Here is a 17117-nt window from a genome sequence, read left to right on the forward strand (position 1 = left end):
AGGAAGCCCAGTCAGGCCCAAGCCCCTGTCCTGCAACTCCCTTCTGTATTCCGGCTGCCAAGCCCCAGCTCCTAAACCCTGGGGTCCTGCCATGGGCAGCCTGCACCCTATGAGGCTCCAGACTGCTGTTCCCTTTTCATTTCTAGACCTGGAGATTCTCTCTATTGCTTTGCATTAGGCAGTGTAGCTAGACAAGGTCTTGCTGAGTCTGGCGTGCAATAGTGTGGTCACAGCTCACTGCAGTGTCAACCTCCTGAGCCCAAGCCATCCTCACACCTCAGCCTCCTGGGTAGCTGGGACTGTAGATGTGCGCCAGTGTGCCTGGCTAATTTTATTTTTTGTAGAGACAGGGTCTCACTATGCTGCCCAGGCTCGTCTCAAACTGCTGGGTTCAAGCAATCCTCCCTCCTTGGCCTCCCAAAGTGCTAGGATTACAAGTAGTGAACCACTGTGCCCGGCCTCCCTCCCTCCCTCCCTTCCTTCCTCTCTTCCTTCCCGAACTCTTCCATTCCTCTCCTTCCTTCCTTTCCTTCCTTCCCTTCTCTCTTTCTCTTTCTTTCTTTCCTTCTTTCTTTTCTTTTCTCTTTTTTCTTTTCTTTCTTTCTCTCTCTCTCTTTATCTCCCTCCCTCCCTCCCTCCCTCTCTCTCTCTCTCTCTCTCTCTCTCTCTCTCTCTCTCTCTCTCTCTCTTTCTTTCTTTCTTTCTTTCTTTCTTTCTTTCTTTCTCTTCCTTCTCTTCTCTTCTCTTTCTCCTTGCCTTCCCCAACATAAGAAAGATAGTTAAACCCAGGTATGGTGGCTCACATCTGTAATCCCAGCACTTTGAAAGGCCAAGGCGGGTGGATTGCTTGAGCCCAGGAGTTGGAGACCAGCCTCGGCAACATGGTGAGACTTTGTACAAAAACACAAAAATTAGCTGGGCATGGTGGCAAGTGCCTTGTAGTCCTCACAGCTGCTCAGGAGGCTGAGGCAGGAAGATCACTTGAGCCTGGGAGGCAGAGGTTGCAGTGAGCCACGATCATACCACTGCACTCCAGCCTGGGTGACAGAGTGAGACTCTGTCTCAAAGGAGAAAAAAAAAAAAAAAAGGAAAGTGGTTTGGGCTGGGTGCAGTGGCTCATGCCTGTAATCCCAGTACTTTGGGATGTTGAGATGGGAAAATCCCTTGAGCCCAGGAGTTTGAGATCAGCCTGGACAATATAGTGAGATCCATCTCTACAAAAAAAGGATTAAAAAGTTAGCTGAGCATGGTGGGGTGTACCTGTAGTCCCAGCTACTTGGGAGGCTGAGATGGGAGGATTGCTTGAGCCCTGAAGGATAGAGGTTGCAGTGAGCTGAAATTGTGCCATTGCCCTGCACTCCAGCTTCGGTGGTAGTGAGACCCTGTCTCAAGGGAAAAAAAAAAATTGTTTGGCAGGGTACAGGGGCTCCTGTTTGTAATGCCAGCACTTTGGGAAGGATTCCTTGAAGCCAGGACTTAGAGACTAGCCTGGTCAACAAGACAAGATCCTGTCTCTACAAAAAATTTTATTTTTATTTTTATTGATTTATTTTTGAGACAGAGTCTCACTCAGGCTGGAGTGCAGTGGCGTGGTCTTTGCTTATTGCAGCCTCCACCTCCTGGGTTCAAGCGATTCTCCTGCCTCAGCCTCCCAAGTAGCTGGGATTACAGGTGTGTGCCACCAAGCCTGGCTAATTTTTGTATTTTTAGTAGAGTTGTGGTTTCACCATGTTGGCCAGGCTGGTCTCGAACTCCTGACCACAAGTGATCCACCTGACTCAGCCTCCTAAAGTGCTGGGATTACAGGCATGAGCCACCTCACCCAGCTGCTGAACTTCTTGAATCTGTACATTTGTGTCTTATTAAATTGGGGAAGTTTTGGAGGACCATTGTTTTCTCCAAATATTTTTGCCTTTTTTTTTTCCCTCCTCCTTCTGGGTAGAACTCCAGACCCTTTAATATTGTTCCACAGATCTGTGAGGCTCTGCTTCCTTTTTTTCCCCCTTCTTTTTACAGTCTTGCTCTGTAATCCAGGTTGGAGCGCAGTAGTGCAATCATAGCTCACTGCAGCCTTGACCTCTTGGACTCAAGCAATCCTCCTGCCTCAGCCTCCTGAGTAGCAGGGACTACAGGTGCACATCACCATGACTGGCTAATTTTTGTATTTTTTGTTGAGATGGGCTCTCACTGTCTTGCCCAAGCTGCTCTTGAATTCCTGGACTTGAGTGATCCTCCTGCCTCGGCCTCCCAAAGCCTGACCACATTCCCCTTAAAAATGGTTTTGTGGCCAGGTGCGGTGGCTCACGCCTGTAATCCCAGCACTTTGGGAGGCCAAGGCGGGCGGATCACGAAGTCAGGAGATCGAGACCATCCTGGGTAACACGGTGAAAACCTGTCTCTACTAAAAATACAAAAAATTAGCCGGGCGTGGTGGTGGGCGCCTGTAGTCCCAGCTACTCAGGAGGGTGAGGCAGGAGAATTGAACCCGGGAGGTGGAGGTTGCAGTGAGCTGAGATCGCGCCACTGCAGTCCAACCTGGGTGACAGAGCGAGACTCCGTCTAAAAACAAAAAAACAAAAAACACACTTTTTTTTTTTGTCCAGCAGCTGGAATCTCTTTTCAGTTATTTCATAAGCTAGGCTGCTTGGAATCAGCCTGGAATTTGGGCAGAGTTTATAGGCAGAATTTGGGACTCCCCTCTGAGACTCTCTCCTTGAGATTTCCCCCCTCATTTTATAGTTGTTACAGTTGCTTCAAACTCTCCTCAGTCACACATTTCAAAATGGAGTTCACCCAGTGCTGTTCCCTTTCTTTCAACAGTTGGTTCCATCCATTTTCTCTGTGCTTTTGCTTGCTCTCAGTTCCTTCAGGAGGTGGTTTTTTTATGTTTTGTCCAGTGTTATAGTTTTTACCTTGGGACAGTTGGTATGATATGAGCTGGAAGAGGAACTGACTTTGATCTACCTTTTTAAGAAATTGTGCGGGTCAGACAGAACACATTTGTATGTGTTTTGGTGTTAAAGAGTTGTCCAGAGCACATGAAGCTGAACTGGGACTTCAACATTTTTTCAAGGTTTTACATTTGCTCTTTTTTTCCTGTCTCCTTCCTCAGCTGTCTGCTTTTCTGTGGAGACTGCGGGTTGCAGACACCAGCAGCCCCCTATTGCTGCACGTCAGGTGTCCTCCACCTCAGTACTGTGGACATCTCGGGCCGCATAGCCCTGTTGCGCGGGCATCCTGTGCGTTGCAGGAGATGCAGCAGCATCCATGACCGCAACCCATCAGAGGTCAGGGGCTGCCCCCTAGTGGTGGTAATAAAAAATGCTTCCAGATGAGGTTAAGTGTCCCTGGGGAACAAAATCCTCCCCATTTGAGAACCGCTGTTCTAGTCCACGGGCATCTCTGGTCCTTACTGTACTCAGATTTTCCCCAGTGTCTGATGCTGTTGATTTCTGGCTTCTCAGAGGGCTGTTGTTGGAGCTTGTGATGGTGTACTCCTGAGAGATGCCTTCCCAGCTGGGGCGGGTGCCTACCTGTTTTATTCCTAGCTGTGTTTTGGGGCTCTGGCCCCTTCACTAAATGTCTCAGATTAGGGACTGTAGCTTTGCAGGGAAGACCCCACACCAGCATGCTGCAGCGAGTTACCTTCCTAAACTGCCCCTTCTGCACGTGGGCCTCACTGGCCAGTGTGGTGCACTGGCAAAGTAACCTGTGTTGTGGCTCAGCAGTGTTGTTCTCAAGTAGTTAATCTTCAGGTAGTAGCTAAAAAATGTGACCTTACTGCTGTGTTCTTTCTTGTTTAATTTAGGCCTGAACACGGAGGGGATTAGTGGACTGAGATAAGAATACTGGGTTGAGAATAGCCAGACCTGACTGGGATTGCCTTCACCCTTGGAGACTCTTGGCTTTTTGCTTCTTATTTTCATCAACCTGGAGCTAATCCTGTGCTTGGAGTTGGAATATCTGGTTTTAAACTTTGCTGACCAGGTCATCTTGGGCACATTCTGAGCCTCTGCCTGATACCTCAGCTGTAACAGGAGGGATTGGGATGAGCTCTTTTCCTGTTAGTGTTGATTTTGCTTTTATGCTATTCCCTGTTGTCCTTTTGCATAGGCCTGGCATTATGCCAGCTGCCTCACACACATTAGCTCTTTTAAGTATATGTTGGTGGACAGGTGGAAATCTGTGTTTCAGGGATGATTGGCAAGTTAAGTTATGTGTCCATGGCCACACTGTAGATTATTAGTGGTATGACTGGAGTGTGCTGTCTTGACTGACTTTCGTGTTCTTCCTTTAAAAAATGATTCCTTGTTCTTTCAGCTTTATCATTTTGTGATTCCGTGTAATTTTTGTGATACTAAAACTCCCTTCTGTGACCTGAATTATTATAAAAACATCATAAATTGCTTACAAAGAAAATCAGACCCCACAAAGCTGTAGAGGTCCTGGCATACCTATCCTAGGTTTTAAATGTAATTGCTTTTTCTTTCTTTTTTCTTTTTTTAATACCATAGTGTTCTAAGAACGGAAGCATCTGGGCTGGATGGAATTTAGCATCAAGCAGAGTCCCCTTTCTGTTCAGAGTGTTGTAAAGTGCATAAAGATGAAGCAGGCACCAGAAATCCTTGGCAGTGCCAACGGGAAGACTCCGAGCTGCGAGGTGAACCGCGAGTGTTCTGTGTTCCTCAGCAAAGCCCAGCTCTCCAGTAGCCTGCAGGAGGGGGTCATGCAGAAGTTTAACGGCCACGACGCCCTGCCCTTTATTCCAGCCGACAAGCTGAAAGATCTTACTTCCCGGGTGTTTAATGGAGAACCCGGCGCACACGATGCCAAACTGCGTTTTGAGTCCCAGGAAATGAAAGGGATTGGGACACCCCCTAACACTACCCCTATCAAAAATGGCTCTCCAGAAATTAAGCTGAAAATCACCAAAACATACATGAATGGGAAGCCTCTTTTTGAATCTTCCATTTGTGGTGACAGTGCTGCTGATGTGTCTCAGTCAGAAGAAAATGGACAAAAACCAGAAAACAAGGCGAGAAGGAACAGGAAGAGGAGCATAAAATATGACTCCTTGCTGGAGCAGGGCCTTGTCGAAGCAGCTCTTGTGTCTAAGATCTCAAGTCCTTCAGATAAAAAGGTATTTAGGAGACGTTGTGTAAGGGGTCATGTGACCTTGAGCAGTGAGCATGGCCACCCTATGAGGGCACCTGCACGAGTACTGGGGTGGGCGGAGAAGGTGAGGACAGGCCTGGTACTTCCAGCCACTTGCCTGAGCCCTGGCTGTGGGTTGGAGGGTGGGCTCCAGGATGCCCTGGCACTGCCTCCTCAGTTCTCAGCTGGCTGCTGAGCCAGTTGAGAGGTCTAGAGAGGTGAGCTAAGTGTTCAAGATTCAAATGGCTAAAAAGAGGCAAAGCTTGTTTCTTAACGTGGTTCTGCCAGTTTCAGAGCCCTTGCTTGACAACGTCAGGCTACACTCTTTTCATGGATCTCATCTCCAAGGTGTTCTTTAGCCTGATGTGGTCAGTGGAGACAGGCTGAGCTCTAGAGTGTGACTTCTTAAGTCTGCACCATCTGATGAGTGGGAAGCAGAGCTGTGCAGAGGTGCTCCCGCTGTCCTTACCCTGTGGTCCAGTGTCCACTTACTGTCTCCTCAGCCAGGTGGTCCAGCAGATGGCCTGCCTCCCTGAGGCCTAGGGATGTGTCTTTTGCCTCCTGTTCTTGGTTCCCAGTGCAGAGCCCAGCACATTGAACACAAGCAAATGAGTGTTTCCTTATCCTAACTTGCGATGGAAACGTGTGGTGGCGCTGCTCCATTCTGCCTGGTGGTTGGTGTCTCCACGCCTTCACGTGGCGCTCGGGATGGCCCTGACACTCGGATGAGTATAAGCCATATGAAACAACCAAGGGGCCATGGCTTTGGCAGAAGGAAGGAACTCTTGATGGGGCAGCAGTCTCTGTTCATCTGGTGGTCTATAGGGTGTTGCTTTTTAGTTGCAGCTCCTTGAAATTGTTAAAATAATGAAGAGCTTTGAGGGTTAAAAAAACATTTTTTGATTACTCAGGAGCTGTTTAGTTCTCGCTCATGTAATTGCAGTGGTGAAGTTTTTAAATTTTGTTTGTTTATTTATTTATTTTGAGATGGTCTCTGTTGTCCAGGCTAGAGGGCAGTGGTGTGATCATGGCTCACAACAGCCTTGACGTCCCAGGCTTAGGTGATCCTCCTACCTCAGCCTCCTGAGTAGTTGGACCGCAGGTGTGCACCACTATATGCCCAGTTAATTTTTTATTTTTTGTAGGACAGGGTCTTGCTGTGTTGCCCAGGCTGGTCTCAAACCCCTGGGCTCAAACGATCCTCCCACCTCTGCCTCCTGAAGTGCTCGAGTTACAGGTATGAGCTACCGTGCCCAGCCTACAAAGATTTTTTGAAGTGCCCACGGCAGTATTGAACCTCATGCTTTTGCTTGGGAAGAGGCCTGTGCAAGTTGTCAGAGTCCTAGCTGTTTTGTTTTGAGACAGGGTCTTGGTATGTTGCACAGGCTGTTCTCGAACTCCTGACCTCAAACGATGTTCCTGCATCAGAGCTGGCTTTTTCTTTCTCCTCCAACTGAAAAACAAACCAAACAAAAAAATCTGGCTTTTATTCCTAGCTATGTCCCTTGGTTTTGTTAAAACTTGAGTAACTCAACCTGAATTTTGACTCTTCCTCTGGAGAGTGGGGTCAATAAATGTAAACCTGGGTTGCTGTGCAGTAATCTGGTAGCTGTTCTGAAAGTATGTCAGGCCTGATGTGGTGGCTCACATCTGTAATCCTAGCACTTTGGGAGGCTGAGGCAGGAGGATTGCTTGAGCCCAGGAGTTCAAGACTAGCCTGGGCAACATAGCGAGACCCGGTCTCTATAAAAAATAAAATTAGCTGGGCGTGGTGGCACTGCCTGTGGTCCCAGCTACTAGGGAGGCTGAGATGGGAGGATCAAAAAAACATGAAAATGTGTCATGTGGCAGCTCATGCCAGGCTTCACCAGCATGCTTATGGCAAGGTTTTGGGCCGGCATCTTCAGCTTACAGGTGAGAAAACTGAGGCCTGAGGCAGTGGAACAATCTACTCATGTGTATAGTGCTCTTGAGCAAGGCTAGAGATTCACCCTTGGAGGGTTGGGGCCATGCTGGCTGTGCTTATTTCCACTGGAGAGCAGAACTGTGAGTGGCTTGTGGGGAGGAGTTTTTCTTTGGTGGAATGTTCAGCCTTAACCTACCCATTATGTTCTAGAGATGGAGAAATTGAGGCTCAGAGAGCCCCAAGGACTCAAATTACATGTGATGGAGCCGAGACTTGCTCCTAGTCCTCCTGGTGCCCTTGCCCTCACCACACTGGGATGGTTCATGTTGGTGACACATGGGCTGCTGAGAACTGATCGTCAGACATGACTGGAGGGGCAGAAGTCAGTATGGATTTGGAATTCTGTGAGAATTCCTTTTCGACCAGTTGAATAAAGTACCATTAAAGACCGTCTATTAATACTAGGCCAAGGAAATAGATTTATATAGAGATCTTCAAAATGTTGAACACCTGCTGTGTGCTATGCACTGTCCTGATCCTTTAGCTGAGAGTGAGAGAGAAATTTTTTTTTTTTTTTTTTTGAGATGGAGTCTCGCCCTGTCGCCCAGGCTGGAGTGCAGTGGCGTGATCTTGGCTCACTGCAAGCTCCACCTCCCGGGTTCACGCCATTCTCCTGCCTCAGCTTCCCGAGTAGCTGGGATTACAGGCGCCCGCCACCACGCCCGGCTAATTTTTTGTATTTTTAGTAGAGACAGGGTTTCACTGTGTTAGCCAGGATGGTCTCGATCTCCTGAACTCGTGATCCGCCCACGTTGGCCTCCCAAAGTGCTGGGACTACAGGCGTGAGCCACCGCACCTGGCCTGAGAGACAAAATTTTGATGAAACGATGTTGAGGCTATCATCTAAAACACAGCAAGGGAGCACACTCCATTTTTGGGGATCTGTGTGTATTTGGACATTGTAGCCTGGTGAATCCTTGGTCTTCTGGATACACAGGTAGTGATTGGATGTGTTAGTGTTTGTCTTCTGTTGTTCATTTTCAGATTCCAGCTAAGAAAGAGTCTTGTCCAAACACTGGAAGAGACAAAGACCACCTGTTGAAATACAACGTTGGTGATTTGGTGTGGTCCAAAGTGTCGGGTTACCCTTGGTGGCCTTGCATGGTTTCTGCAGATCCACTCCTTCACAGCTATACCAAACTTAAAGGTATTGTGTTCTTTGGGTTGTTTTTCCAACTTTCTCTTCTGCACTTAATCTTTCTCATCTCCAGGCTTCTTTCTTACTCTTTCTAAATAGCCCTGCTATGGTTCATTTTTGCAGCTTTACCTAAAGTTAGTGATTGATTCAAGTGTGATGTGTTGCCATTTCTTTTTATATTCAACTCAAATATGTACTTCATCTGATTGAATTAGTGTTAAGGGACACATGACCTTTGCCTTGTATAACTTCTGTTTTTATGATAGTTTATTATTTAGTTACAGTGATTGCTTGTTTCAGGATGATTTGCAGCAAGAGTGTTTTATGCTAAGTTTAAGTTGTAAAAATGTCCAAGTGAATTTTATTAGGCCTCTGGGAAGATGGAAAACACTGGAAGTGATCATCTTTGTCTTACGAAGCTTGGGTAGATAAATTGATTTTTACATGGAGCAGCTGATGTAACATATTAAGAATGTACGGCCGGGCATGGTGGCTCACGCCTGTAATCCCAACACTTTGGGAGGCCGAGGTGGATGGATCACTTGAGGTCAGGAGTTCGAGACTAGCCTGACCAACATGGTCAAATCGCGTCTCTACTAAAAATACAAAATTAGCCGGACGTGGTGGTGCACGCCTGTAATCCCAGCTACTCAGGAGGCTGAGGCAGGAGAATCGCTAGAACCCGGGAGGTGGAGGTTGCAGTGAGCCGAGATCGCGCCATTGCACTCTAGTCTGGGCAACAACAGCAAAACTCTGTCTCACAAAAAAAAAAAAAAAGAATGTTATATGTCCCTGTTACAGAGCAAATAATAGTTGGTCAACCCATAAATGTGTTTTTAGAAGAATAGTAAAAGATAATGTGGTTTGAGGTTTTTCTGAAAGTTCTTCTAAAGTGAAGTTGGAATTTAGTTTGAGCAAGTTGCGATGTGGCGAGTGCGGACTTAGAACTGAGCAAGTTAGTGTCACCCTGTGATCTTATCTGTGCACCCTCTGGAAGTGTGGCGTCTAGAGTCAGGCCAGACTAGGCCAATGCTCCAGTCCAATATTGCTGACCAGTCAGCCTCTTATGGCCCCTTGGTGGTCCTTGCGTACATGTCCCCTTCTGGTCTCTGGCTGGAGGCCTGAGCTCCTGTGGGGGCAGCGTTGCTGCCCTTGCTATGAGCTTATGTCTTTGTACTGCCACCTGCATGGCCAAAACAGGCTTGTCAGCTGGCTGTGGGAGCAGGTGGCTGCTAGGAGTGGGGTACAGAGGTGCCTCCCTGGCAGATGTAGATGTTAGAGGGGCAGGCTGAGGACGAAGAGGACTCTGCCGAGTCCTGGGTGCCCTTGCCTGAGTCCTGCCCTGGCCTCCTGTCCTGTGCCATGTGTGCTCTGCAGGAGTTGTGGCAGAAGAGCCTATGGTCTGGCTTCAGCTCTGTCTCCATGGAGGACCTTTGGCATTCTTGGCTTGCCAGAATTCGGGGATTCCTTTCCAAGGGGTTGCGGGAACCCCAGGGTGTACCCCAGGGCCTCTAGACTCGGTCAGTGTATGAAAAAATAAATGCTGGTTGAGACAGAAGCTGTCTCCCCTGTGTCTGAGAATGAACCTTCAAGCCTCTGCAGCCCGGGTGCAGGCACACATGGGTGTGTGTGAGGGGTTGCTAATTCTTTCTCTGCTTTCTAAAACCAGGCATAGTCTCCACACAGCAAACCCTGTGACTCCCATGTCATTTGTTTGTGTGGCACACAAGCAGCTCTTACTGATTTCCTTTTTAGTGTCTGGGGATATTTACTTATTTATATGATGGCATGTTTAGCTTTTAGCCTCTCATGCCTATGAAACCGAAGTAGTCTTTTGAAAGTCTCCTTGTTCTTCCTATTAGGGCTTATTACTTTTAATTTCTTTTTTTGGGGATGGAGTCTCGCTCCATCACCCAGACTGGAGTGCAGTGGCGCAGTCTTAGCTCACTGCAACCTCTACCTTCTGGGCTCAGGTGATCCTTCCATCTCAGCCTCCTGAGTAGCTGGGACTACAGGTGCGTGCCACCACACCTGGCTAATTTTTGTGTTTTTTTTGTACAGATGAGGTTTCACCATGTTGCCCAGTTGGTCTCAAACTCCTGGGCTCCAGTGATCCGCTTGCCTCGGCCTCCCAAAGTGCTGGGATTACAGAAATGAGCCACAGTGCCGCAGCCCAACTTAAATATCATTGCATCTTTTCCCTGCCTTGGAGTTAAGTAATTCATGTAGTCTGCAACAGCTTCTCTGACATTCAGATATGCTGCCATTTTTACTTATCTTTCTCTCTTTTTTTTTTTTTTTTTTTTTTGAGACACAGTTTCATTCTGTCTCGCAGGCTAGAGTGCACTGGCGCGATCTCAGCTCACTGCAACCTCTGCTTCCTGGGTTCAAGGAATTCTTGTGTCTCAGCCTCCTGAGTAGCTGGGATTATAGGTGTGTGCCACTATGCCTGGCTAATTTTTGTATTTTTAGTAGAGATGGGGTTTCACCATATTGGCCAAGCTGGTCTCAAACCCCTGACCTCAAGTGATCTGCCCACCTCGGCCTCCCAAAGTGCTGGGATTACAGGCGTGAGCCACCGTGCCTGGCCTCATCTCTCTTTCTTTGCTTGACTCCTGGACCTTGCACTGTGGCTAAGTGCTTTCACTCTTGTGCTTATGGCACCGTTATGTTACTCTCTGTGGTTGAGGCTGGGACTCAGGAATCAGCCTGCCAGGGTCTAGTTAGCTGGCTGATCTTGATAATGATCTTAATCTCGCTAAGCTTCAGTTTCCCTGTGTATGAAAATGAGGAAGATGATACCATCACCTTCACGGAAAGGTCTTAATGCAGTGACCACCGGATGCTTGTATTAGCAGTTGTCATTATCTTCACTTTTACTTTTAAAACCTGAGTTTTTATTGTTTCAACCCCCATTCCCCTGGTTTCTTCTATAGCTGCTTCCTGAAAACCTTCATGTTTGACCAGTTATTAACCCTGCAGCCACCTAGTGTTTGGTTAATTTTAATACTTTTGTATCTGTTTTTAAGTTTTTTCATGTCCTCAGGTAATTCCCTCAGTTTTCAAAACATAATGCCAAATGGGTATACTTGGATTCTAGCTTTTTTGTGTATGTGTGAAATATTTGATCTATTTTTTTAATCTATTTTAAAAACTTTCAAGTCAAACAGCACAGCAGACACCTATCCCCTCATCTAGATTCTCCACCTTGAAACATCTTGTTCTACCTGTTGAATCTCTTTTTTTTTTTTTCTTTCTTTTTTTTTTTTTTTGAGACACAGTCTCACTCTGTTGCCAGGCTGGAGTGCAGTGGCACGATTTTGGCAACCTCTGCCTCCCGGGTTCAAGCAATTCTCCTGCCTCAGTCTCCCGAGTAGGTGGGACTACAGGTGCACACCACCACACCCAGCTAATTTTTGTATTTTTAGTACAAATGGGGTTTCACCATGTTGGCCAGGATAATCTTGATCTCTTGACCTTGTGATCCACCCACCTTGGCCTCCCAGTGGGAGTACAGGCATGAGTCACTGTGCCTAGCCTCCATCTCTTTTGTTGCATGATGGCTGGTAGCTTTCGTGGCACTGTTACCCCCAAACACGTCAGAACAAGGACAGTTTCCTTATTGACTCAGCACCAGCCGCATTTCGGGAAACATCACATCAGTAACAAGGTCTGTTGCTGTGCTAAGAGCAGGTGTAGGGCGTGTCCCCAGCAGGCCCCTACCTGTCTTTTTCTGTACTTCGGGGTTGAGATGCATACTCGGCATCTGGTGGTTGTGCCTCTTTAGCTTCTGCTAGTCTAGAACAGCACTCCCAATCCCCAATTCCTCATGACTGCTTTAGCTTTCTCATGATCAGACCTAGGTCAGAAAGGCCAGGTTGGATCTCACAGTTGGAACCTTGAAAGGTAGCTTTGGCCCTTTACTAAAGATCTGTGTGCAGAAGAAGGGAGTGTCCTGCACCAGCATAGGCTGGGCAGTGGCCTGCCTCACCTCAGCAGTCAGCTTCTCTAGGAATTATTGTGGGATGTAGAGTAGGAGGCACAAGCAAACCTACTTCAGAAGACTGATAATATACTTTTTTGTGTGTGTGAAGGCATTAGAGTATAAAAGATACTGTACATTTGAAAAGCAGTTCAGAAGGAGTCAAGCCTGGGTAGATAACCCTCCAACTGAAAGGAGATTCAGATAATCTTAAAAGAAAAGGGGTCAAAGGAAGTGAGCAGAACAAAGAGAAGTGAGGGAAGGACAGAGTGCTAGTCAGACCACATCAGGAGGAGCTTATGTGTCAGCTGACCCACCCCTGGTAGGCGATGACCACCAGAGCTCTCTGTGGAAAGGCACAGGTCCCCATTGTCACTAATGAGGGACCTGTGGGCTGTGCTTGTAGACTGTCCCAACAGTGTAGCTTTTGTTGTTGTTGTTTTGAGATAGGGTCTTGGCTCTGTTGCTCTGTCCAGGCTAGAGTACAGTGGCACAATCATAGCTCACTCCAGGCTCAAACTCCTGGGCTCAGGTGATCTTCCTCCTGCCTTGGCCTCCCAAATTGTTGGGATTACAAGTGTGAGCCACCATACCTGTCCCCAGCAGCCACGGCTTTAGCAGTCCTTGATGATTCATCACGGACTTGTTAAATGGTAACTGGCTATTATTGCACTTTCTACATTTTAGTTGTCATTTTTCTATGAAAATGAGCTCCTCCCTAAAAAAAAAAAAAGAGTTATGTATTTTAGTCCTTATTTTCTTAAATCCTCACATTGTCCCAAATTTGACCAGTGGGAGTTCTATTAAGTTCCTTTAAGTTGTATGCCTTTGACATGTCCCCGTCAGCCCTTGAGCACCTCTTTACGTTCTGGTACAACAAGATGTTCCAGGCTCATCTTGTACTGTTTTTCCCACCCGCCCCCCAACCCTAGCATCAGCCATTTCTCAGAGAAGGCCTAGGTTCTTTAAGTACAGAATAGTATGTAGGAGCCCAGGTCTGGTCGCTGGTTGTGTTCATTGCTCTGGGAGACAGAGTTTGCAAGGGAAACTCTGTGCAGTAGGTCTCCAAGCAGTGCTGAGCCCTTGCTCCAAGTGGAGCTCTTGGGTCCGTTTTTGATTCTCCAACACTTGGCCTGCAGCACCCCATGATGAGAATGAGACAGTGAGTGGTGAGTGTCGTTGTTTTGGAAGGACAGGGATGTGAAGAAGAGATAGCTCCTGCCGTGGAGTGGGCTGAGCATGGGTCCTGTGAAGCCAGTACTTTTATATTTTTCTACCCTCTATTCCTATCCTTTTTTTTTTTTTTCTTTTCCTGGAGATGGAGTCTTGCTCACTCGTCCAGGCTGGAGTACAGTGGTATGATCTCGGCTCACTGCAACCTCCATTTCCCAGGTTCAAGCGATTCTCCTGTCTCAGCCTCCCGAGTAGCTGGGATTACAGGTGCACACCACTATGCCCAGCTAATTTTTGCATTTTTAGTAGAGCTGGGGTTTCACCATGTTGGCCAGGCTGGTCTCAACCTCCTGACCTTGTGATCCACCCGACTCGGCCTCCCAAAGTGCTGTGATTACAGGCGTGAGTCACCGCGCCCGGCCCCCGTTTAAAAAAAAAAAATTATTTATCATGCTTGGAATTTATGGACCAGTTTGAATCCGTGTATCTTAGTAATATACTTAAATTTTGAAAACTGAGGTATAATATACATGCAAAAGTGAACATAACTCATAAGCTACAGCTCAATCTAGATTCTTTTGGAAATCTTAAGTTAATGAAAGTCTTAATAGCATTGTTGTAATTTACAGCAGCAGAACCTGTGTTAGCTAGTATCTACCAGGGCACCTAGGTGGACTAGCAGCTTTTAGGCTCAACCTTTTTTTTTTCCGAGACAGAGTCTTTCTCTGTCACCCAGGCTGGAGTGCAGTGTCACAATCTCGGCTCACTGCAACCTCTGTCTCCCAGGTTCAAGTGATTCTCCTGCCGCAGCCTCCCGAGTAGCTGGCACTACAGGCATGTGTCACCACACCTGGCTAATTTTGTATTTTTGCTAGAGATGGGGTTTCACCATATTGGCCAGGCTGGTCAAGGCTCAACCTTTTAAGTTGGAAACAGAAGATAACTATATGTTTTAGATATTACACTCACTGGTCTCTTTAGGTAACTGTGGTCTGGAATCAAGTAATTTTCTGTTGTGGAGATTTTTGTTGTCACCTTTTCTGTGTTATGGAAGGGAATGTTAGGAATTAACCCTCCTTGCTTTATATAGGAAAAAAAATGCTTCTGGCATTTTCTAAAAATATTGCAGGTAATCTGGCTTTCTCATGTCTTGTGCTGTTTGATGGTATTATCTTCCTACTGATTTGTTTCTTGCTTGTTCTATTACTTGCTGAGAGATGTGTTAAAATCTCCCATGGGATCGTGGATGTGCTGTTTTTCTACTTGTAGTTCTGGCAGTTTCTGCTTTACCTATTTTGGGGCTCTGGTGCCCTCCAGAGACTGAACTGGGAAACTCAGGCATGGTCATGCTTGTCCTTTGTTTCCCAGGGAGCTCTGTGGTCTCATGTTGTTGTGACTTTGCTCCTGTGCTCCATTCTTGGCTTCCACAGACACCTGGCCTTGTCTGCATCTTTATGGCTTCTCTTCCCTCCCTGGAGCTTTATCTCTGAGGCAGCCTTGTCTCTTGGTGGGGTTCATTTTGCATGCATGGAACTTAACAGGCTCCACAAAATCTAGAGAGAAACTCTGGCTTAGTTGAGCCCAGAGAGTCACAAACTACCTGTAGTCTAATGGGCTGTGATGGGGAAAAAAGGAACACAGTACAAAATTAGGTACCAGGACTGTTAGTAGAAGCCAGGTTCTCTTCGAAGGGGATGTAGGTGGGGAGGTCAGTGACTTGCATTTTTATACAGATGGTGATTAATGAACATCAGAAATTGCATAGGAAGAGGGCCAGGTGCAGTGGCTCATGCCTATAATCCCAGCACTTTGGGAGGCCAAGGCAGGTGGATGACTTGAGGTCAGGAGTTCGAGACCAGCCTGGCCAACATGATGAAACCCTGTTTCTGCTAACAGTACAAAAATTAGCTGGGTGTGGTCCCAGGTGCCTGTAATCCCAGCTCCTGGGAAGGCTGAGGCATGAGAATTGCTTGAGCCCAGGAGGCAGAGGTTGCAGTGACCCGAGATCGCACTACTGCACTCCAGCCTGGGCGACAGAGCGAGACTCCATCTCAAAAAAAAAAAAAAAAAAAAAAAAAAAAAGAAAGAAAGAAATTGCATAGGAAGGGAGGATTACTAATAACATAGTACTGGGACAACTGGTTAATTATTGGTAAAATAAAAACAGTGAGATATTCACCTCTCAACTTGGACCAAAGGATAGTTCCTATGGATTAAGGAAACCCATAAAAATAGTAGAAAATTCGGTTATGTTATCCAGTTTCTAGATGGGAAAGAACTTCAGAATGTTACACTCATTTATTTTACAAACTTGGGATCAGATTACAATAATCTCTTCTGCTTTTTTTCCCACCTGACATGTAAGGAGCATTTATCTGTGTCATTATTTATAAACATGGTTTAATTTTATATTATGTGTGCTGTTACAGGTTTTCTTTATTATAAAAATGCTATAACATACCTGTATTCATTTTCATTACTAAGAAAAGTTCTTACAAAGTTTTAAAGTAATGGAAGAAGTCACAAATCCCTTGACATATCCTTGAATCTTAGGTATTTTCAAATCAAAGAAGTTTGAACACTTAAAAACAAGTCAAATTGTACTGAAAGATTAATAGTGAAAAATCATCCCCTGCCTTCCTCTCTCCTCCCCAGAGGTAATTATTTTTATCTCTTTCAACATTTTCTTCTACTTCTAATACTTTGATTTCTCATGTAGACATTTTCTGTTAACTTTCTATCATGGAAAATGATTGAACTCTTCAGCCATTTTCTATTTCTTCCCCCCCCCCATTCTCCCCATATAATTAAGTCACTATTTGTAATAAATGAAAAATAAGTGTTTACATAATTTTGACTATGTAAATATCATTCAGTGAAGAACCAAGTTATGTTCTGTAATTGCATTTTCTTGTAAAACCTTTTGTTTCCCTTGGAATTAATTACTGCCTTTCTTTTGAAATCATACACTATGTTGTCCATACAGCCTTAATTTTTTTCAAGTATTCATCTCCTCATCCTTAAAACTCATCCTTATTATGAAGTTAGTTTCTCCTATTTATATATTTATATAGTTATTTTTTCTCCTTAAAAAAAAAATGAAAACCTGGGTTTGAGTCCCATCTTCCCTTTCTGCTTCTTGGAACTCATCTTTTAACCCTCCTTCCTTACTACTTAGATTTTCTTTCTTTGTAAAAAAGTTCTTTTCTCTCATCTTTTCTTCCCTTGGAGCTCTCTCCTAGAATCTTCCTTTTTCCTGCTTGAATCTGGTTTGCTAGCATTCTTAACCTTTTGCACTGCAGTAAGCTTAGACTTTTCTTTAAGCTGCTTTCCCTAGTTATTTACATTGTTTTCTGTAGTTCTATGCGGGCAGCAAGCCACCCAGGTGCCAAGGCAAGAGACTGAAGGCACAGGCTGTTCCAGTATAATAAAGAAAATACTTAAAATAAGAATAGTTATATTAGACATAGAATATAGACATGATTATATATGAATATTATTAATCATTAGTTTGTAGCATTACTCTTTATTCCAATATTATAACAATCTCTGTTCTACAATTATAACCTAGGAAAAACCAGGTCATACAGAGATAGGAGCTGAAGGGACACGGTGAGAAGTGACCAGAAGATGAGTGTGAGCCCTCTGTCACGCCCAGACAGGGCCACTAGAGGGCTCCTTGGACTAGTGGTAACGCCAGTGCC

At 45.8% G+C, this 17117-nt stretch overlaps 1 protein-coding gene across 13 annotated transcripts in view; it reads left to right on the plus strand.

Annotated features, from left to right (window-relative positions):
* NSD2 (nuclear receptor binding SET domain protein 2) overlaps positions 1-17117 on the plus strand; it is a 110038-nt gene that overhangs the window by 24778 nt on the left and 68143 nt on the right. For 10 of the 13 annotated variants that reach the window (XR_010156271.1, XM_054683710.2, XM_063808583.1 and 7 more), the window contains 2 exons: positions 4515-5140; positions 8105-8267. Coding sequence is in view for 12 of the 13 variants with exons in the window: in XM_054683710.2 (XP_054539685.1) it covers positions 4544-5140; positions 8105-8267 (760 nt within the window). In the remaining variant the exon portion in view is untranslated. Of the gene's footprint in view, positions 1-3112; positions 3288-4042; positions 4064-4514; positions 5141-8104; positions 8268-17117 lie in introns of those variants that run through there. The other 3 variants (XM_063808579.1, XM_063808580.1, XM_016951143.3) reach the window with 2 other exon arrangements.

Source organism: Pan troglodytes, chromosome 3 (genome assembly GCF_028858775.2).
Source record: "Pan troglodytes isolate AG18354 chromosome 3, NHGRI_mPanTro3-v2.0_pri, whole genome shotgun sequence".
Taxonomy (NCBI): Eukaryota; Metazoa; Chordata; class Mammalia; order Primates; family Hominidae; genus Pan; species Pan troglodytes.